We start from the raw sequence: 22,441 nt of genomic DNA on the forward strand, positions 1-22,441 counted from the left end.
TAACTCCTCATCCTTCTCTGCTTTGAAACATGCAAGTGACACCTAACTTGTACTGACTAAAGAGCAAATGGGTGCAAACTGATAGACATTTACCTCCCGCTCTTCTCTTGCCAGTCTGAAGTATTACTTATTTTGTTGCTGGAATTAGTACCAAGACAGCTGTCAAAAATGCTCCTCCCAGCTGGTGGGCTGTATTTATTTGCAATGTTCAAAATGGAGCGTGCTGAAATATTTTCAGATAATAGGAGCTGAAGGCATAGATGTGTTTAAAAATATTTGAAATGCCAGCTGTAATTGTGCAAAGATATTATACAGATGGAAGAATGAAACAGTTTCTAAAAGAGTATAATGCAGCATTGTGTTTGTAACAAGTAGTTTTGGTATTTTTTTCTATTTGCTGATTATCAAATCAGCATGTTAAGAAAGGACTTATAGCAGGATCTGTCTTTAAATATTACAGGACCGAAATTTTTGGACATGGTTTATTTCCACCTCCCATAAACTGCAACATTTTTGAGGCTGCATGTTTCTTGGCAACCACTCTCATGAAATTAGTAAAGCTTTATGATCTCAAAGGAAGATTTGGGGAAGGCAGTGTGAGCAATACACTACCATCCCAGCTCTCGGGTTCCTCTTTTAGATGACAGCATGTAAAACTGACTAGAATAGCGCACTGACTCTGTACTGAGCACCAGTCATCTTCTATTCCATTCAAAGCATCCCTTGCTGTTTGCCTCTGGTATGGGAGATGTTCAGCACTGGAGAAGACAAAGAATTGATCTAAACAGGGCAACATTATTGAGTGTTGAAAACACTAAAATTTTGAAAAGATGCCTAAATAGCTTAATTCAGGTTATTCTTGGGGTAAAGATATCGCTATTGATGGATAAACATGTTACTCGGAATCAGCATAACCAGTACAGAAGAGCAGTAGGGCTGTTCTGTACTGAAGATACTGGAGCTCTACCTTTTGTAGCTGGGTAATCATATCAGCTGTATGGTGACTTGAATGTTGAAAATACTGGGTTTATTTATTATTGCTTTAGGAGGTGCTGCTTGCATGAGAAAAGGCATTATGGGATGTGGGAATTTCCGGTATCACAACTGCTATGTATTCCACATTTCCCCTGTGTGACACTAGTTAACCCCTAAATAATTTTTTCTATGCTGTGGTTAGCCAGTAGCCTTTAACAGAATGTGAATATGAAACAGAGGTTTATTTTTTTTTAATATCAGTAAGTTCCATCCTTTCAAGTCAGTTTTTTTAACTTTTTGTATTTACACTTAAGGATCTATGAGCAGTTGCCAGAGGTGCAGAAGAAGCGAGAGGAAGAGAAGAGGAAAATGGAATACAGGTCATACCGCCTGAAAGCACAGCTTTATAAAACAGTAGGTGTTCTAGTCAAGTATTTATGCTGGAACTTTTTAGATTTTTTTTTTTCCTGAAGTCACAAGCGTCATAGTAGTATTTACTAAATGTTAATTTTGTGGTATTACTTTGCAATTTCTAGGTGGTTAGGATGTATTAGCATTTAATCAGGGTCAAAGCAGTCAAGCTTAGTAAAACTTGGAACAAGAAAATCCCCCTGCCTAACCTAAAATCCTTCCAGGACCTACACATGGTGTATGGAAAAAAGACAGGGAAGCATGGTCCTGATTATAGTATACAAAGAAGGTCTTGTGCAGAGTCCTGAGGGCAGAACAGAGGGATTATCAAGCATGCTTAAAGGAGCATGCTTCCCTGAACTGAAGGTTGCTGGTTTTGCTCTTGTGACCCTTGCTGTAAATGAATTTAGCATACACAATTCACAGTTAACTTCGCAACCATGGTTAACAAAGCCTGGAGTCATCATTCTTTCTTTTGCTTCAGTGTAGAGTTGGCAGTCCTGGTGATAATTTGTTAAGTTTGGGGGCTGTGGATTTCACCATTAAGTGTTTGTTCAGCTGATAGTGTGGCCTTGCCACACTGGCACTGATCAGCTAAGGATCTCCTCTGTCTGGCAAGCGGTAGAAATAAACCGTATCCTGAAGCATGGGTGTGACTATGAACCACAAACACTTACTCAGCAGTTCAAGAACAGTTTCTGTGCTGGAGCCTCACTACACAACCAGCAGCAGAGCAGAGGTGGGCTGAGAACTCCAGGATTTTGGTGAGCAGGAGAAGGAAACATTGGGGCCCATTTTGCTGGCTTACTGTAGGACTGTGCTGAATCCTGCCTCATTCTGCCATGAAGCAGTGAGATCCCTGAAGGGAGCTGCTTCTGTCCCAGCAAACAACTGCTGCTAATGCTCTTCCTCCCTGGCTCTCCAAGTTGTGTAACGTGCTTTATGTCAGTCTGTTAAACACAGGTTTAATTAATGACAGAAAGATTGAGAAACTCCGTGGTAGCGACTCACCTGGGTTAAGTATGATAAATAACATGGAAGAGTGTCTTCTGTCCCTACGCCCTCCCATGTGCACACATCTAGTTATCTAGTATTTCTGTGTAACAGGCAGTATCGGTTTATATGTCATGATGCGATAAATGTCCTGATCAAACAGAGAAGGCCCATTTGTCCCCTCTGAGAAGTGCGTCTCCAAAACTGACTAGCGTATCCCTTTTTGAGCTGTGGTAGGCATCTGTATGCTTAAGCTTTCTCTTAGGACTTAGTAGAATTAAAAGATGAGAAACAACAGTTTGCAATACAAACATTGGGGTTCTAACTGACTTACCTTCATGCTTTTTAACTAACCCGTATACCATAAAATGTAGCCTTCTGGCGAGCTCTGGCAGCAGGCAATAAACTGCATTATAAGCCTCAGTGATTTAAGGACATGCATTGAAAATAAAAACTGATTATTTTTTTTTCTCTCTGGATCTTAAGCTTGCACTTCAGATTGAGTATTGCATCTCTTTCCTGGCTGAGTTGTCCTACCAGAGCTGGAATAATAGGGTTAGTTATTTGTCAGGAACAGCAGTAATTGGATTTTAAAAGTCAGGCCTTGTAATGCGGTATATTATCCAGAATACCTTCCTAATCTGATTGTGGGTATTTACCACTAGAATTACTTGAATTTGATACTACACTTTTGCAGGGTATATTCAGATCATAGTTTTTTTCAGTAGTCTGAGAATCTCAGATGCCTGTACAGAGCCTCAGGTGCTGGTCTTAAGAGCCAATGAATGCTGGCAGTGACTTGAAGTAGCCTAGTCAGCTGGAAGCAGAGGGGGAATCAAATCAGATGTTTTGTATATAAGTATGCTTTTGGTTGGGAGAGGGATGATGATTCATTGCAGTAAACATTGTAATCTTTTTGTCTTCCTTGATGCAGGATAGCTGTAGTGAGTAGCTGTAAATACAGTGAATGGTTTGTTTAGAATTTGCTTAATGTGTGGCTGAGAGCATCAGTATCTAAGCGGATCTGATTATGCATGAAAAAAAGAACCACAGATTTTTTGGAATGACTCCAAAGATGACACAGAGTATTAGGAGAAGAAAACAGCTGGTACAAAAGCTAGAGTAAAAATGTGTGTAATCTAGGGTTGTATCATTTAAATGTAGCACTGTACCCAAACTGTGGTCTGAGTATCTCTCATAGTGGCAAGTTTGTGAACTGCTGATGTAGAACAGCAGATCAGTACTCTGGAATAGATCTGACTCTTTGTTTTAATTACAGTCACCTAGAGGAGGCCTGTTGTGCCTTATACAGGTGTAGTAGGGGGACATTTCCTTCCAAGATCATTTGGCATATATCCAGACAGATTTTGGGGGAAGGTCCGGGAGTCAGAGAGTCAAGTGCTTTGCTCAAGTTTGTGTGTGGGTCAGTGATGGAGTGGGGCATAGTACTCGTATTCTCTGATTCCCAGCTCAGTGCTTAGTGGCATGACCTGTCCCTGATGAAACTTCTTTGTCCTTCAGTCTTTGGATTTTGTCTAGCTAGCACTGGTCATCTTGATGGAGAAAGGGTGTACTCATGCCCCAGCCACTCCAGAGTGCAGCTTAGTAGGTTAAACTGCTGGTGAAAGTGTGTGCTTGGGCATGTTCCTGAACTCCTGTTCTGGAGTGCCTGAGGCTTACACTCATATTTTCTTGGCTGACTTTCTGCTGTGCAAGTGTTAATAGCTGGCAGAGGAGCACTAATGAAACAGCTGGGCAGGTGGGGATGTCTTAAACTGCCAGACCAGCTGGATTGGTGAAGGAGAGTCTGAGCACTTACTCTCCTTTTCCAGCACCTGTGGCCAAACACTTTGTTGTAATAGTGAAGTGTGCTTATATCCTAAGTTTATTACATCTCTGCCACGATGTGATACGGTGCTGGGACAGTGGTTGCTTCTGTTTCTTTCACTGATACCAAAGGAGTAGCCATGTAAAGCTAGGTGTATACCTCACGAATAGCAGTACAGCTGGCTCTGAGGATGGGATTTTCTAGCAGTACAGTGTGTGTGCCATTTCTACAGGGCATTGAGGGCTTACAGGTTAGGGGTGATTAAAATTTGGGAAAGGAAGCAATGAGTTAAGCATGTACACACACTCATACCTGTACATACATGAACATAGTCAAGTGTTGTTTGCTGCAGTACCCTCGCACCAAGATTTAAAGGTATGTCAGATATAACTTCATATTGATGTAATTTATGGGTTGATGCTTTAGAAGAAAAAAGCACAGCTTTTTAGAAATGTATTGTGAGAAGAAAACAAGTTTCCAGTGTTTGCAGTGTGAGCAACAACAGCTACTACTACTGTGCTCTGGAGGCAGTGTGTCTGTCATTAGCTGTAGGGAATCAAGAGTAATGACCTTAGTGTCCAGGTTGAGGGATGAGATGCAACTAAGTTTATTTGGCTCAAAATAAGCCCCCAAATTAGTAAATACATATGAACAAAATTTGCTTACCTTTTGTGAAGTACAAGTGAAAATATTCATGCGAGACACCTGAGAAGTAAGGGCTGTCAGTGCTTGTTTTAAGGTATATATGTGCTACAGTGGCAGTGTGGGGCAGCGCAGTGGGAGGTGAAGAGAGAATGAAATAACGGTTTTGTTAGCACTGAGTGAGGATGAGGCCCTCAGGAGGAAACAATATGGGCTCATATAGAACTGGAAATGTATCAAAATTCCTGTGCTAGAAAGCAGCTGAGGGGTTGCGCAGGCATTCTTAATTTTTCGAATTGTCAAATGCCTATCTTTAATAAGATAGCAAAGTTATTTTTATCATAGGATGCACATGGGTCTGGGCTGATGTTCTGTCCCATTATCCCTTTGCTTTTCTACTTTTAATTTCAAATAGAGCATAAAATTGTACTAGTCTGATAAGGCATGCTGCATGCCCTTTAATTTTGAAAACTGTAGAGTCAAGACAGATTTCTGATCCACTGGCAGCATAAGTCAGAACTCTTTCAGCCCAAATTAAGTGAAAATGAATTTTATGAGTTGTCGGATGCAAAATTGTTCTGTTACTGAGGCTTTTCCATTAGATGTAGTGAGTTTGTAATTTTTGTAAATAGGGAGCATGGGAGAAACCTCCATAAAGGGCATAGCAGAGTTATTAATTTATACATTTTCTTCTATCCCTTAAAAAAAGAAAAAGATATTACCATTCAGGAAGACTAAACACTATTTTATTTATGGATGGGACATGTACTTTAGGGCCTATGCAGGATAGGGGCCACAAGATGTCACTACCCCAAAGGACAAAGCACATGCTTCTAGATGTGTGAAACTGAATTGCACTTTGCTTGCTGCTTTACAGTAAATTTTTTTTAATGTTTGTTTTTCATCCCCTTGGTTACATTTTCTCTCCAGTCAGCAACGTGTTAGGGTTTTTTGTTCTGTATTCGCTTCCTGGAATGGAGCAAAGAGGCAAAATAGCATCTAATTGCTGGTTGGGTTTGCTTGTTGGATTGCAAAAGCGCTTGTGAGCTGTGAGGACTCATCAGCGGTTTTGTGGTGAGGTGTTTTGAGGCCGTCTGAGGCTTCATGAAGTACTGTGGACAGATTTCACACTGAGATTCATGTCAACAGCTTTGCTGCTTTTTATATGTATGTGTGTAAGCAGGGTATATTCTGTATTGGTATATACACTATATATAGTATGTGTATATACTTTATACACATATACTGCATACTCTGCGTGTGTATAAAGAGCTGAGCTGTGTGCTGCATTCATCTGTGATGCAAAAGGTCTCTTCAGGTGAAGGCTGTATCATTCCCACTGCTGTTAGTAATATACGAGTTACCCAAAGCTCTTACTTTATTCTGCACTTCTCTGAAGCCACGTAATATGTATTCTGTGCTTCAAAACATCAGTGATCTGCTGGCTGAGCTAGCAGAATGATGTGGTGTTTCATTTTCTGGATTGCCCATTGCCATGAGAACGGGTCACATTAGCAGGTGCCTGGGGAAGAATATCGTAATAGAGCCAGCGTTAACAGTCCTTCTCAAAGATGCTCTCTAACAGTCTGCTGTGATTTGTGTCCATGGGGTTTTGTGTCCATCTTTGGATCGGTGGTTTGGGTTTTAGGTTTGGTTTTTTCCTCTCATGAATTTGCCTACTTGCTTTGTGAAATGTAGATGTCTGATGTTTGCCACACAGCAGGGCAGTTTCACAGTTTAACTGTACAAGACTGTGACTGTTCACACAAAGTATTTGGTGTTTTTTTTTGTTTCACTTCTTTAAAATCTGTTGCCAGTTGTTTTATACAATGCCTTCACAGATTATTTTTGGAAGAGTCTGCAAATAACTTTACCTTGTAACCTCTTCAGGCTGCTTAGGATTGTATAGACTTTTCATCTCTTCCTCTTCAGTCATGGCGCATCCCTCCCACTGTAGTGAAGAGTCCTAATTTATTCAGTTTATTGTAGAAGACACTTCCTGTATCTTCCACTGTGCTTGTTACTGTTCTCTGTAACTCTTCCAGTTTTCCTGTGTCGTTTCATAAATGTATCACAAACTAGGGAATACATGACTCCCAGAAGCTCATGTTCAGAGGATGAAGGGAGGGACGTGCATCACGGTTACTTAGGGAAATAGTCTATCAGCTAATGTCAGGATGTATTCTGACTCTTTAGACCTCTTTCTGACCATTCCCACTGCAGCCAGCACAGGAATGTCCTGGTGTTCTTCATACCAATGAGTGGGAAACAGTTAGACTGCTTTAGCTGTCCTAAAAGGTGTAAAATAAGCACTTCCTAGTATCACCCCCTTGATACTCTGTTCTGAGAACTTACTAGCACTATCTTTATGCTTAGAGGTTTTAATTTTTAGAGGAATAACACTCATTTCTCTCGCTTTGTTTTTATCTTTCAGAAAATCACCAACCGTGTCTTAGGGAGGAAGGTGCCTTGGAACTGATAAAGATCTCCTGTTCAAATGAATGTGTATTATGCTTAGTAAACTTCAAGCATAAAGGAGATTGTAACGTGGAGAAGATAATGCAGTGAATACTTGGGCAGTGTCTGTTTTGTGGTATTCAGTTCTGTTGTTGTGCTAGTATAATCTTGCTGCATTTAAGAGTCAATGATGATACGAATGACAGGTTTTTAAATAAATGCGTGTTTTTTGTAGTGGTTTTATGCACTTCCAAAATAAACATAGTTTGGGAGTACTTGGCTCATAATATAACTACCTGATTGGAATAGCAATTTTATATATTTATTTTTAAATCTGTTTTAACAATGATTTATTTTTTTATTTCCTATCTCAATGTAGATAACTGACTTGTAATGTTTTGTACTGCAAAAAAATCCTTGAATAAATAACATTGGATCAGTTTGTGGTAACTATGGCAGCAATCATGAATGTATCGTCGCTGTGGGTATGGGCAACATCTAAAAACAGGGGGCTGTAATCACCTCTTTCTTCACCCAACACAGACCTTAAGTTACAAGGTAACTGTAGCGGCCCTTTAAACTGAAAGAGTAGAGGAGTTGTGATTCCCCGATCTTTTGCTTAGTTTGCTGGTTTTCTGTATGAGCCAGGAGAGTCTAATCAGAGAAATTTTTGTGCTGTTTGGAAATTTTTAAGTCTTGCCTGGAAGAGATCCCTTCACTTCATTTAGATAGTTGCATTCTGACAGGTTATGTGGTTGTACACCTAACTAACAGCACAGTGAGAAAAGGTGATGTGCAAAGGTTGTGGTTCTTGGTGATAGAAGCCTGAAGTTTCAGCTTCATATGTTTATCAAAGTAGAGTTCATTTGGTGTACAAACAGGAAAAGACATCTGAGGGAAGACTTAAGTGGGTGTGAACAGTGGTTTCCTTATCTTCTGTACTTGAAATGTTCATAGCAATTTAGTTCAATGAACAGCTGTAACAGTGCGCACAATGCTGTGGAGGGTGAGGCACAACTCAGAGATTTTGACCTCTCATGTTCACTAAGAATTTCGAAGCGCTTCTCGTTTTACCCCTTGGCTCAGCCATCCAGCTGTGGCTACAGTCCAGCTCTGCCGGTTACCCCTGGAGTTCACATTGGGATGTAATGAATCAAATCTTCAAATGATGGGAAACGATGTGATTCCTTTGAAGGTCAGCAGAACTGCACTAAATTACCCTCAGCAGAGATTTGGCATAGTATTTTTCAAGCTGTGTCCTGTGCTGGTGGTACCATGTGCTTTTAAAGCAGCTGTTATATCCTACCCCAGAGTCAAGTGTGAGAATATATCTGGGTGTAAAGATTTTTTTTTTATTTTATTTGGAGCATGCAAAAAACCCAACCACCACAAACCCGTGATCTAATATGTTGAAAGGCCATGTCTGGTCTGGTCTCAGAAATCTGAAATTAGAAGTACAGCTTAGTACAGTGCCACATGGCTGTGATAAATCAGCTCAGAAAATGGCTTATCTCTTTAGACCTTTTCACTTTTCAAAACTTGTTTTTGCCTATTTGCTCCTTTCAGTGTCTTGTCCGTGGGATCAGTTTGGATGCAAGTTGCTTTGCCTTTTGGAGCGCTGTTCTGGGGCTAGAAAGCAGCTTTGTAGGCTGCTGAAAGAAGGTGCTAAAACTTGGTGGTGCTGAGATTTCTCATGCGACTCTCTGATATACTTATGAATAGGTTTGTTCCTTGCGACAAGAAATTCAGTTGTGTTGGAGTCATGATAAGATCTTGCCTCACTGAGTGCTCATTTAAAGCCAGTTAGCTTCTTAAATATGCTTTTAAGCTTTCAACTAATGAAAAAAGAAGAGAGGTTAAGGGCCCTGCTGGTGCCTCAGGGGATGCTTCTAAGTCTTCTTACAGTCAGATAACACAGCTGATGGCTTTTTTTTATTTGTCTCCGTAGTGTGCCAGTGTGTTGCTCCCTAGCAAAAGCATAGAGGCCAATAAACAAGCGCATTGCAAACCGAGGAGAGGTGGAGGCAGTCCATTTCAACTGGTCGGAGTACCCATCCTCAGCTAAGTAGAGAACTATAAGTTATAAAACCTTTCAAAACAAAGAGCTGTTGCAAATTTTTTAACGTGTTACCTTGCTTAAAAACGTTCACTAACTATCAAAATTACCGAACAATTGTTGTCATTCTCTGAGTTAGAGTTGCAGCTTGAGAGCTTTAGTGACAAGTGGCTGTAATTCCTCATTTAGTAATAATAACTTAGTGGTTTTCCTTTGCTAGGGGGGAAGTGTGTTTGCTTCTGTTAAAATGTTTCTGTTCAGGCATGCTTTAGTATATCACAATGTGTGATCTGAAGATTGTGCTTGGATGATTTATGCATCTTGGGCTGCCCAAAGAGTTTACACTCTGCTTTCTGAAATACTCTAAAGCAAATATTCTCTTTGCTTTGCACACAGCAGAGGAAAAAGAAAGTTTTGTAGAGGAACAGTATGAGATTGTTTGACATTTCTCCCCAGAGGAGTGAGCATCTGCAATTCCAGATGGAATCAGGAGCTGCAGTTTCTTAGAACTTCTGAAAATTAGGTCACACATAGCCAGATTTAAAGGAGGCAGGTCTCCTCCTCAGCTCTGTACTCTTTAATCGTGTTATCATCCATCCTTCTCTGTATTTCTTCATGAGGGATGCTAGTGAAGCTGACTCACACCCATTCCACTACCATTCCTTGTTGTCGTCAGGTCAGATAAAGCTTGTGCTGGGTGAAAAAGCGTCCAGTGTTTATAGTTCTATAGAAGGAGTCTGTTGACATTTGGAGTCATTGGTTCAAACACACAACATTTCTTTCCAAAAACTCAGGAAATTATGCTTGTCTTGTGTTGATTCCAGAGTGGAGTCATCTCTTCTTAATTTACTGCTACACGAAGACTTTCAGGGTAAGTTCTGCAAATCTTGGGAAACTTAAAGAGGGCAGAAATGGTTTTTTTGAACACTGCAGGCTTCTGTTTTTAGTAAATCAGAAATGTTCTTTGATCAGCATTTGCTGTGCCCACCCCTCACAATGATTATTCTGTAGATACAAAATGGATGTTTGAGTCTCACCAAAAGGCCACCTGTTGTAGCTGCCCTCTCAAAAATGGGGAAAGGGCAGCACTTTGACTGTTGAGTTGTCTCTGGAAACTTAAAGCAGCTTTGATTGTTGGTCATTTGTACCTTGTTCATCAAGTAAATAAAATGACTGGTCTTTGGCTTTTGATTGCCTGTAAACGTGATGTCTACAAACTGAACCAGAGGTGGGAAGCATGATGGATACGTGAGTGAGGTGATGAGGTAAGGAAACTGCAGAGAACAGGGGTGTAAAAAACCACTTTACGCTTTGAAAGGTTCCTTATTTTAAAATAAGAGGCTTGTTTGCTCTTCAGAAGTACCTTCTGTTTCCTCTTTCACAACTATTTCCACTAGTTCAACTTTTTGCGCTGTAAATTCCATCCTGATGGACTACTTATGATAACATGGGAAGTCCTCTGGTTCTTGGTGAATGTTTTCAGAGTCCTTTCTATGGAGAACCATCCTCAAGTCAGAGGCCTGCCACATCAGGCAGTGATGGGGCTTGAGTGGATGTTGTTTAGAACACGTTCTCTCATTGCTGGTACCTGGAAAGATCTCCATGGAAACCAATTGCAAGGATGATGTGAAAATATAGTTGAAGTGCGCAACTTCCTTGGCAAAAGGAAGTTCCCCACAGAACATGGTTGTGTTACTGTAAATCTGTCTAGACATGGCCTGGTTCAGAGCGGTTGACTCCTGCAGTACTGCTTCCCAGAAGGACTTCTGCCATCTGCCTCTGCCGGTGGTGAATTTGTTAGTGGTCGTGCTTGTAGGAGAGCACAACTTAATGACTTTGAAGAAAGAGATTTTGCCTCATGTGAAAGCAGGTAAGCTAATGGCTTCCGCTTATCCGTGAGAGCATCCTGGTTTATAATTCACTTTTCCTAATGAAGGAATTGCTTCCTGGCTGGCTGTTCATTAGTCCAGATCAAGCTTTAATCCAGTGAGGAAGATCTTAATATATTTCTTCCTTTATTTTGCATTTATTAGTTAGCCAGCTGGGCAGCTGTACTTCTGTAAAGCTTGAAAGTGTAACATGAAGTCATTGGACACGCTTGTCGCAGGCTTGGGGAGGGAACTCAGCTGAACTGCTGAAAATGGAAAAGACACGATTCTTTCACACAAGCAAGGTTTGAAAGTCAAACTTTTATTAATATTTTTCTCCCTACATCAGCAGATAAACTGAATGCTCTGGGCCAAACTAGACCCATCGGGAGGGTGAATGACCTCTGCATGACAAATGAAAGCCATGTTGATTAATACACTTCTGGAAGGCGCTCAAATTCCACGGTGGTGAGGACAGTTGTAGGAGGTCTTGAGAGGGGAGGTGTTTTCTTTTTTAAATACAATCTAATTATATTCATGTACCCATGTGCTGCAGCCCTGTCGCTTTCTAGCTTTATCGGAAGCTACTTCAAACTTGTTTTCATGATGCAAAAGAGAGGAGAGACTCCAGCTCATTTTGTCTAAAGTTGTGTTGGCTCCTCTGCTGAATTTCTGTTCGGTACATCCCATGAATCACTCTGCCGTAGGGGACGTGCTGCTGGTCTCTGCCCAATCTCCTTGACTCATCTGGTGAGTAGCCAGCCCTGACATTCCTCCAGAGAAGGGTAAGTCTCTTGGACTGGAGATACTCAAAAATACCTCTGGATGTTCTCTGGAGACATTCAAAACCTGCCTGGACATTATTCTATGCAACGTGCTCTAGGAGAACCTGCTGTAGCAGGGGGTTGGACTGAATGATCTCCAGAGGTGCCTTCCCACCCAGGCCATGCTGTGATTCTGTGGCTCTGAGACTCTCCAGTTGGATCTGGAGGAGCTAGCATGCCAGGTGCACACTGCGGCCTCCTGAATGCCAGTGCACGAGGAGTTGAGTTCCTGTGGCACTGTGTGCAGATTGAATAGTTATTTTAATAGGAGATTATATGAAATTTGGTCTAAGGAGACACTATTTTTAGGTCTGTCAGGCACAAGTTTTTATGAATGGCGTAGAACTGTTTTACTCTGTTACAGCTGTCCTTGTCCTTTGCAGAAGGACATGTAACTGGCTACGAGGGATGCTGTTTCTGCTGATGAAGCAGTGGTGGAAGACCAAAAGTGCGAGTGCCCAGGATCTTCCTGAGCACACCCCCTATGCTTGTGTACTCTGTGCTAGTTGCCTCCTTCAGTGAGTGCCTGGGAGGACAGGAGCACCCTGAAAATGGATAACAAGAGGCTCTCCTTGTCTTTAATTCCACAGTTGCGAGTGGTCCCCCTGCCCCTGCTTCACATGTGCTACTCTTGGCTTACTCTGGGACGCAGAAATCCCCGACCTCGGGCTCAGCTGCCAGGCTTTGTGACCCAGCTGTGGACCATGGTCGGGTGCCACAGCTTCTGTAGGCTTTTGTCAGCAGAGGTATCAAGTGATTAAGGCTGTAAGCAGGGGGAAGAACGCCTGTTCCTTTGCACAAAAAGGCCTTTTATAAGCTGCTCTGGATAACCACCAGCCGTTGCCACCCTCAGCCCTGTGTAGGGCCGCATACTTCTCCACAGCTGATGGGCATGCTCAGGTTCCCTGTGCCAGTGGGAAGCAGAAAGACTTCTGCCTTCACCTAGCCCTGAGGCTGTGCTGCTTTCTGTAGTTGAGAAAGTGGAGGAATGAGAAAAAATATCATGTAACCTAACAGTGAAGCTATGTCGTGGTGACAGGCTGCTGGGGGAAGACTGGAGCTTGTTGTCTGCACAGGGTTTCCTCTGGCTTATGGTTCTTACTCCATCCCAGCCCCTGGCTCACCCCTCTGCAGCAGTCCTGGCCACCAGCTGCCCTTTCTTGGAAGGACGTTTGCAGCACTCTGCAGCTCTGCACAGCCTCGTCCCTCTGGACCTTGCTGATGATGGTTCCCTGGTGGCTGAAAGCCCTGTCATGCCTTTGAATCTCTCCTAGTTGTGTGCCAGGCTGCTGATTTACAGCTGCTCTGCTGAACTTGCACCAAGCTGCCAGGATCTGAGAAGGGATGGCTATGCCCTCTGTTTCTCACCACGTTTCCGCAGGTTTATTCTTTGGAGTGGCATTATTTTTTGCAGTGACTTTATTTTTTGCAGCATTTGTCCTCTTGTGGAAGTGGTGGGATCCGCACAGCCCCTCCATGGTGAGGTTTAGCAGGAGGCTGTCTTCAAGCTTAGGGGAATCCTTCCTGGTGCTCTGCAGAGCTTGGCCCAGAAAGGGCAGAAGATGCTTGGCAGAGCTTGTGGTGGGAGCGAGGTGTTGCTAAATGGCATTAAGCCCACCTGAGAAATGCTGCACCTGAGGCTAACGGGGGCTTGAAGGTGCTGCTGAGCTGGGGAAGACTCACCAACACTGTCGAGATGTTTGCATCTGCTGGTTGCATCCGAGGGCCCTGTTAACAGGACCTCCACATGTGTCAGAGTGCCAGGAGGGCTCTGACTGTGCTGCTGCTGGAGCTCTGCTATTTAGGTTTGCCCTTTGTGCTGTGAAACCCCAGAAAAGTCCCCTGTCCCTTCCGTTCCCAAAATGTCACCTTGGGCAGGCGTGCCCAGAGCTCCCTCGAGCACTTTGGGTGAGGCTGTGTTGCATGCAGCTTATCGCTCTTTTTAGTGTAAAATCATTTGCAAAGCTTTAATTACTAGCATTAATCGATGTTGTTATTAGGACTTTAATAACTATGGATGCGTCCTTGCCCTAACCCCAAAAGACTGGAGCAGAGAAGATGGGGGGTGTGTGTGTCTGTGTGTGTGCAGGAAGGAAGGGGAGCAGCACCCCCTCCCCAGCGCTCACTGTGCGGGGTGGTGAGCTGGTTTGATGGGGCTGGGTGCTGACACCCATCTGTAAGAAAAATGTATTTCATATTAATAATAGTAAGTGTGGAGAGTAGGGGGGTGGTCATAGAAGTGTCTCCGCTCTGTCTTGCCCCGGTGGGCTGCATGGGCTTCTTTAATTTCTTTTTCTCCCCCCTTTTTGGTGTGCAGGCAGCCTGCTTGTACCCCCTCACATCTCCCCCCGGAGCCGGGGGGTGAAGCTGCGGCGGGGAGCCCGGGGGAGGGCGGCTGCCGGCCCGGCTGCGGCGGGATGCCCCGGCGGGGGGAGCCTGGGAGCAGCCTTCACCGCCGGTCTGGTTTTCATTAAAGCAGCCCGGCTGGGCCAAGAAACACAGCAATAAATAGAGGCGAACAATACCTCCCCCCTCCCTCCCACCGCCCAGCCCGGGACCCGGGGAACCGGGGCTCCGGCCGCCGGCGAGCGGGGCCGCCGTGCCGGGTGCATGGGGCTGGCGGGGGGCAGCCGGCCGGAGGGGAGGGGACCCGAGCGCATAAGAGAGGAAGGCAGGGCTGGTGGCGGCGAGCAGAGGTGGTGACAGCCCCGGGGAGTGCCGGCATGGCCGGGCGGGCCCCCCGCAAGCGCTGCACCCGCCGGGGCTTGGCTGGTTTTGGGGGGAGCCGTGTTTTGTTGCTGGGGTTGTTGCTGCTGCTCCCGGCGCGGGGGGATGCTTCTGGACCCGGAGGTAAGGGGGTGGGGGCAAGGGGCACCCGCGGTGAGGGGTGGGGGATACAGCGGGGTTTGCCGGGGAAGATGTAGGTCTTGGGGGAGGGGGGGGGGGGAAGCAGTGGGCAGCACTTCCTCCCTTCGGCCCTATTGCCCTGCTGGGGGTGTGCCCCCCAAATCCCCCCTCTCGGCTGGTCCCCCGAGCCCCATCCCAGCGCTGCCCGGGACAGGGTGGCTGGGCTCTGCGCTATGACTCTATATGGTCTGGTTGGGATGGGAGGGCTGGGACCAGCCAGCCCCCCCGCCCCCTGAGAGAGGGGCTGGATGCAGCTCCTCACTCCTCAGCACCCCCGAACAGCAGGGACCCCCCTTGTCTCCCCATCCTGCACCTCCCTGGGGTCCCCACCACCATCTCCGCTCTGGGCAGTGGCGCCCTGAAAGGGAACTGGCAGCAGCTGGTGCTGCTGATGCATGTTTTGGGGTGAAACTTGGCTTTTTCTGTCGTTGAGGAAATACCTTATTTTCCCTAGAGGTTCCTATCGCTTCTCAAACTGGAGGACGAGGGGGGTTGCCAGGCTGGATTCAGCCTCCTGTAGCCTCTCTTCTCCATCCCTAATTCCTTCCATGACCCCACCAAGAAGCTGGGGCTGATGCTTCTCCATGCAAAGCACAAATCTTAGTATTATTTTTTGATTTTTGAGCATTGCTGAGTTCTCTGCTGCTCCTGAAAATAAGTTTTTCACAAAGTCCAAGAAAGTCTCATGCAAGCCGTGCAGCTGGGAGAGGGATGTGGAGGGTGGTGGGAGCCAGAAACCTCTGTTTGGATAAAGAGGAGAGGAAGAGCAGACAGGAAAGCTGCCAGTTCGGCTGGAGTCTGGGTGCTACAGGGCTCATCGTGGGGCTCGGGCATCCCCCAAACACCAGGCTGTCCGGCTGCAGTGGTGCAAACAGCCCAAATGCCAAAGCAAGGCTGTTTGTAACTCAGCATTCCCAGAGAGGGCTGGGAATGAGCGTGCCTTCCAGGAAATAAAAGAGAAGGGGGTGGGTGGGAAACCCCCTCTGCACTACATTTGGGGTTTATTTGACTTAGATTTTTAAGGTCCGATCTCATGCTCTGAGTCTCTCTGATTCCCAGCAAAAGCTATAGCTAGGATGAGAGGAAACGGCCTCAAGTTGCACCAGGGGAGGTTTAGAGTGTGTATGAGGAAAAATTTTTTTGCTGTAAGGGTTGTCAAGCACTGGAACAGGCTGCCCAGGGAGGCGGTGGAGTCACCGTCCCTGGAGGTGTTCAAAAAAATATGTAGCTGTGGCACTTAGGGCCATGGTTTAGTGGTGGCCTTGGCAGGGCTGGGTTAATCGTTGGACTTGATGATCTTAAAGGTCTTTTCCAACCTAAACGATTCTGTGATTCTATAGTCAAAACAGTGAGAAACTTAATAACCAAGAAGTTTTTACAGTGTGGCCCAAAGCCCAGCCCGTAATCCCTGCAGGACAGCTGCCCCTCGTGTCCCATTCTCTCCCCAGACAGCGTGGGAGAAAGACGGGCTTTGCAGTGAGCTGGGAACGGCAGCGTCTCACTGCCCTTCTCCCTCTGTGGCAGCCAGCAAATTAAAAATAGGTTTTGTTTTTTTTTTTAATTTGTTTGTTTCCCCTTGCTCTGTAATGGGAAGGCAGCAAACCCCGCTGGAACTGCTCGACCTGTGAGGCTGAATGCAAGTTGCATGGTAGCTGTGCCTCAGTTTCCCCACCAGAAAATGAGCTTTATATATGGCTGGGGGGTTGGAGGGCCTTGCTAATGCTTTCAGGGGAAGTGAGGAGATGGAAACTGGGATCGTGCCATCACCTTATCTGCAGTTATTCCTGGAATCTAATTACATGCTATATATAATGATAGCTGATTAAATGCCACTGTGCGATAGTGCCAGGCGTGTCCTGGGGCCTCGTTGGACAGACATGGCTGGGCTGGGTAGCTCGATCATGTTAAACACTCAATCTGCAATTCCCAAACAATAACTCCTTTTTTTTTTCTTTTTTTTTTTTTTTTCTTTTCAATAACTTCATCTTTCCTCAAGCCAAATCCCCCCAGATCGTTGCAAAGGGAACCAAAACAAGCATATAAAATTATAAAGCCATAAGCCCCGTTATTCCACTCCCTTAGTAAATAACTTTGCCCTTTGCTGGGGAAGGTTATTAGATCCAAGCTTATCCAAGCTTTCGCTGACAACATTTGGCTTGGCAAGGTGGTCCAACCTCTGACATTTTTGCTAGACCTCATCCTCATGCTGCAGCATCTTCAGATTTTACTTCTTTTTCCTGTTGTTGTCCAGGCTTAAGTCATCAGTAGCTGCTCGCTCTGCTGCAATCAAATACAGCCACATAGTTTAGGGAAAAAAAAATAATCTTAGAAAGTCTGTCTGTCTCTAATCAAGCCAAGGAATTGCTTGTACTGCTCTGCCCGGGGGAGCTGGGATGGCTCAAAGAAACCCGTAATGTGCTGCAGCTATTTTAGCTCCTCTGCTCCCTGCTCGAGCCCAGCTCTGGCTGCAAACATGGTGGTTTGATTTCTAGGTGATCGAACTACACTTCCCCATTCCATAAATGACGATGATCAATAGTGTAAAAGCATAAAGGCAAAAAAAAAAAAAAAAAAAAAGGAAAGCTGTTTGTGTGATTCACGAGTGACGGAGCAGGCAGGAAGATGCGCTGTTGCCTGGATAGGCCTTGCCCTTGCCCAGGGCTGGGGTGCTCGGTGGGGTTTGCCCAGGCTGGTTGGTGATGGCCGGGATGTGGGCAGGGTCTGGGTGGTACCACACATGCTGGTTGCTTCTCCAGGGTGGGTTCCAGGGGATTCCTACTGCTATTTTGGGACCTGGGTGGGCAGCAATGCTCCTGGGAGGCTTCCAGCTGCAGGGCTGGGCCAGCAGTGAGGGTGCTGGCCTGGGGAGAGGGCGATGCTTTGGCTTCCTGGTGATGTCCGTCCCCCAGAAACACCTAAGAGGTGGCCCTGGATGTTGACCAGAGTCCTCTGGTCTGTCTCCCACATTTTTCTCTTGATGTGGTGGTGGAGTAGCTCCCGCTCTCAGGGGTTTGCAAGGGCTGTTCACACGCTCATCAGATCGTCTTTTTCCCAGGACCACCATCCCATGGAGAGTGGGTCACCCCACACTGGCTCCTTGGGGGCCGTACCAGACGAGCTGTCAGCCTGGCTGAAAAGGTAAGGGCAGAGATCATTCATCTCCCCTGTGCTGCGCGGCTGGGTCCTCTACCTGGAGGTCTTCGTGGTGGGACTCGGATGGAGATGTTGAGTTTGCAGAACCTGTGAGCAGGATGTCAGGTTTTCAGGACTCATTTCTCTGTCCTCTGTTCAGGGAAAGCAGAGGGTGCAACGCTGAGTTAATTACAGGCGGTCTTAACTACTGGGCAGTAGGAGGGGTGGCCAAGAGCTATAGGGAGAGTGGAAAGGGGCTGGGCCGTTTGGAGAAGGGAGGTGGAGGTAATTCATCAGACTGATGGTTTGGCTAGGGTAGACAGACCAGCAGTATTAACAAGAGGCAAAGTGCTGCAGGATTTAAGAGCGATGTCCCTGGGAAGACTGTGGAGAAGCTAGGTACAGCCTGCAGGGAAGAGAAGACATCTCTTTCTAGGGCTGCTCTGCGGCCTGTTGCACCCTCCCTACCACCCCCACTGTCTCCAAATCCACTTTATGAGATATTTGTGGTGACCCTCGCCTGGGTTTGGTGCTTTGCCTGACTCTGGGGTCAACTGGCTCTGCAGCTGCCCATCGGTTGCAGCAGCTGGTCCTTGTACCCAGCAGCTGGGAGGGTCCTGGGGGCTGTGGTCTCCTTCGAGGCAGATCAAATTGCTTCCCAGCAGAATGAGCACTGATGTGGATGTTTTGGGAAACTTGTGTTTTGGAGCTGAGGAGATTTGCTGCTGAGAAGACTGAGTGCTGGAAAGTGACCTTCTCTGGTGGCATCTCCCTGGAGCAGGGGCTGAGGACACAGCTTTGAAACCACCTGAGATGCCTCCGAGTGAGACCTCCTTGCTCCAGGCAGGAGATACCAAAGGCAGAATCAGCTGTGCTTCCCATCGGTGAAGCAGAGAGGGGCTTTGGGCTGCCCTGAGGGGCTAGACGATTCCTTTTCCTGGGGAGAATCGGGAGCGCTGCTCCCATCATGCTGCCTGCTGGGAATCGTGCTTCTCCGGTAGCTGAAATAGCCCATTGTGTTGGGGATGCTGTGGTCACCCTGCAGACATGTCCCTTCCCTTTCTAGCAGCCCTGGGTTGGTCTATATTTAGGTTGGAGGCCGCTCAGGACAGGGAACACATGGAAGCGGGAGGTTTATTTATACTCTAGCTAACACCCCGCTGCCTGAAATTGTGCTGGGTGGGTGCAAGTCGCAGGCATGTGGGGGGTTTTGGGAGCTGTCGGGAGAGTCTGGGGCCAGGGTGGCTGGGCAGGTCTCAGAGTGTTTCCTGGCATCTGCTCTGCCTCCGCTGGCTCCAGCCAGCCTGAAACAAGGAGGCTGCTGTTCCTTGGAGCTGGGGAAAGGAGGGGAGAGGGAGGGTGGTCGCAGCCGGGAGCAGGGAGGCTTCGTGGGGGAAGGATGGTGGGAACCAGACAAAGGATGGGGTAGGGGTGAGCGGGCTCCCCACTTGTGGAAAGAACCCCAAACCAGCCCTTTTCGTCCTGGTACTCCTGACACGTGTATTTTTAGGATCAATTCAGTCCGCCCCATCCACACCCCATCTCTTCCTGCCCTCCAGCAAAGATCCTGGAAATAAATATGGCTTCGTGATTGCTGCCAGCCTGCTCTGTTTGTCCGGGCATGCCTGGCTTTTGGGGCAGGAGCCTGCGAGGGGAAAGCATCCGAGTGTGTGAAGTGGTGGGTTCAAGTGTGGTGATGGTCCCGAGGCTCCTTTCTCCCTTCCTTCGGGACTGCTTCTTTGCACAGCAGGTGGGATGCTGCGGGGTGGCCTGTGCCACAGTCCCAAGGGTCATCACTGTGTCTCCTTTCCCTCCTCCCGGAGGAGCAAGGTCACACCAGTGGGAAGAGGAGGAGGATGGTGGTGGTGGCCCTGCAGTCCCGTCGTGTGCGGGCTGGCATGGCACTGGGTGGGCCAGACGCTGCCTCCCCACTCTACACCCTCCACTCTCCTATTGTTTGGGGCTGAACTCCCTGCGGGCTCGACGGCTCCTGACACACATGGAAGCAATTTCAGAGAGGCCGGGAAGGAGGTCGTGGGGACCCTGATTGCAAACAACTCCCTTGTTGCTGCTGGCTTGGGGTGGGATCCTGCCCTGCTGCTGCCGGCATCCTCCTCCTCCCACTCCTTCCCCCCAGCTCGGGATGTGGCACAAAGGCTGCCAGAGCTGACCATGGGCTTTTGCCATTTTTCAGAGGTGGAAATGGAGGTTGTACCCAGAATCCTGGCCCTGGCACCTCACTGGCACCCAGCCCTGAGGCACAGGAGTCCCCTGTCCCCACACTGGGGACACCCCCAGCCTGTCTTACTGCCTGTGGTGTTCCCTGCCTTATTTCTTTCCCTTTGTAATTGCTTTTTCTCAAGCATAGTTTCTCACTGCAGTGGTCTTAAACTGAAAGAGAGTAGGTTTAGATTGGTCATAAGGAAGAAATTCTTCCCTGTGAGGGTGGCGAGGCACTGGCACAGGCTGCCCAGAGCAGCTGTGGATGCCCCATCCCTGGCAGTGTCCCAGGCCAGGCTGGACGGGGCTTGGAGCAACCTGGGCTGGTGGGAGGTGTCCCTGCCCATGGCAGGGAGTGGGACTTGATGACCTTTAAGGTCCCTTCCAATGCAAACCATGCTGTGATTCTATAAATCACAAGGGCTGAGGGGTACCCAGGCAGAAGAGCCCCTCAAGCTCCCTCTGGGTCTCTCCTGGCACCTCATTCCAGCATGGGAACACCCTTGGCACTGATGGAGCATCCTTCCACCCACCGATTCCTCTCACACCGCAGGCTCATCCACTGGGTCCCTGGAGCAGCCACTGTCTCCCTGTCCTGGGGCTGGGACATGGCCATCCGCTTCATCTTCACTGACCAACGCTTGGAGCATCCCCTCTGGTCACGGTTGGGGTGTGATACCCCCATGAGTCCCCCCCGGGGAGTACTGCATACATGGGGGGTCACAGCTCTGCTCTGGAGGAGGAAGGGAGGAGGGGCTCTCCTGTGGTTTGGGGCTGGCTGCAGGTGCCAAGGACACGCACTCCTACAATCTGTTTCCTGCAGGGAAAACCTTTTTCCCTTTGCAAGGTGTGGCAGGACTGAGCAAACCCTGATGTGGTCCCTGAGCCAAGTTTGCTTTAAAACAACCAAAATCCTGCCTCTGCCTCCAGGGCCTGATGCCCTACTTCCCCCGACAACCCCTCCCCCCAAGCTGGCTGTCCTCGGGATGCTTTTCCAGTGAGCAGCTGGAGAGAGGAGCTTGTCCCTGAGATCTCAGATCCCAATCCCGGTGTGTTTAGGACAAGGTAATGTCCTCAAGCCATGCTCTTCAAACCCCAAATCTGCTGCTTTAATCCAGCTGCCTGGGGAGGACCTGGCTCAGCCATGATACTCCAGCTGTGAAACCCATCACCAAATCCTCTATGGAGCATCTCCTGGTAACTCCGATCCCCATCTTCCTTGTTACATCCAGGCTTGGATGTGCTTTGTTAGGAAATCAGGGCTTATGGGACCTGCCCAAGCAGATGGCCAGGCTGTGATTTGAATGTGGGTTTTGGATTTTGGCTTAACTAGTGATTTCCCAAGGAGCACAGCACTCTGTGAACCCACTCCTGGGAGAGCCGCTCTCCTGCAGGGCAGGGGGAGATTTCCAGCAAGGGCAGAGGAGAGTCTGGGTGAGGAGAATAGCCAGGAGCTGTGGGGAAACAAAGACCGTTTTCCTGCTCAAAGAGCAAAGCAAACCCCTTGGCCTCAGCTCCTCTGCAAACATCGCTGTGGTTTTTCTGATCAGCAGATTGGAAAAGAAAAATAGACTCGAGCTCAGCCCAGTGGGTCTTCTGGGCCGCTTGCAGGCTGGGTCCCGGCCAGGGCAGATTCATCCCAGCTGCTCTTTGCCTCTCTCAGCCCAGCCCCTGGTGGGACTGGCTTTGCTGGGATGTCCTGGAGAGGGGCCACCACCTCCACATCCAGCCAGGGCTGAGAGAAGGCAGTTCCTGCAGCCTGGGATAGGGACCAGTGCAACCTTTTCATGGCAGCTGGAGGAAGGATATGGTGGTGGTTGGGTGGGGAGGAAGGTGCTGGACCCTAGGAAGGTGCTGGGGCCCAGGATGATGCTGATTCCTGCTCATTCCTGGTGCACAGCATCTTGACAGGCAATTCCTGGGGACCTAGCTGCCTGCCAATTAGGCTCAAGGCAAAATTATCAGTGTTTAATTAATGTAATAACCTTTCCTGATCTTAGGGTTGAGTTACTTGGCTCCTGCCTGCCTGGCACGACTGGTGCTCCCTCCTCCTTCTTTTTACTGCTATTTATTTTCCTAGGGGCTGAGCTGGTTTCAGCCCATCCCAGCTGAAACCAGGATCAGTCCC

The 22,441-nt window shown here is 47.4% G+C and overlaps 2 protein-coding genes across 6 annotated transcripts in view; both read left to right on the forward strand.

Moving 5' to 3' along the window:
• ALMS1 (ALMS1 centrosome and basal body associated protein) overlaps positions 1-10,553 on the forward strand; it is a 92,633-nt gene extending 82,080 nt beyond the window's left edge. For 3 of the 4 annotated variants that reach the window (XM_080396385.1, XM_080396388.1, XM_080396387.1), the window contains 2 exons: positions 1,290-1,389; positions 7,284-10,553. In XM_080396385.1, the coding sequence (XP_080252511.1) occupies positions 1,290-1,389; positions 7,284-7,328 (145 nt within the window). In that variant the 3' untranslated portion in view covers positions 7,329-10,553. The remainder of the gene's footprint in view (positions 1-1,289; positions 1,390-7,283) is intronic. The other variant, XM_080396386.1, reaches the window with a different exon arrangement.
• Positions 10,554-14,180: 3,627 nt separating this feature from the next.
• Positions 14,181-22,441, forward strand: part of ADAM33 (ADAM metallopeptidase domain 33) — a 32,173-nt gene continuing 23,912 nt past the window's right edge. Inside the window, exons 1-2 of one of the 2 annotated variants that reach the window (XR_013929654.1) lie at positions 14,181-14,904; positions 18,017-18,099. Coding sequence is in view for 1 of the 2 variants with exons in the window: in XM_080396562.1 (XP_080252688.1) it covers positions 14,778-14,904; positions 18,017-18,099 (210 nt within the window). In the remaining variant the exon portion in view is untranslated. The remainder of the gene's footprint in view (positions 14,905-18,016; positions 18,100-22,441) is intronic. The other variant, XM_080396562.1, reaches the window with a different exon arrangement.

Source organism: Falco punctatus, assembly GCF_963210335.1.
Source record: "Falco punctatus genome assembly, chromosome: 1".
NCBI classification, from domain to species: domain Eukaryota; kingdom Metazoa; phylum Chordata; class Aves; order Falconiformes; family Falconidae; genus Falco; species Falco punctatus.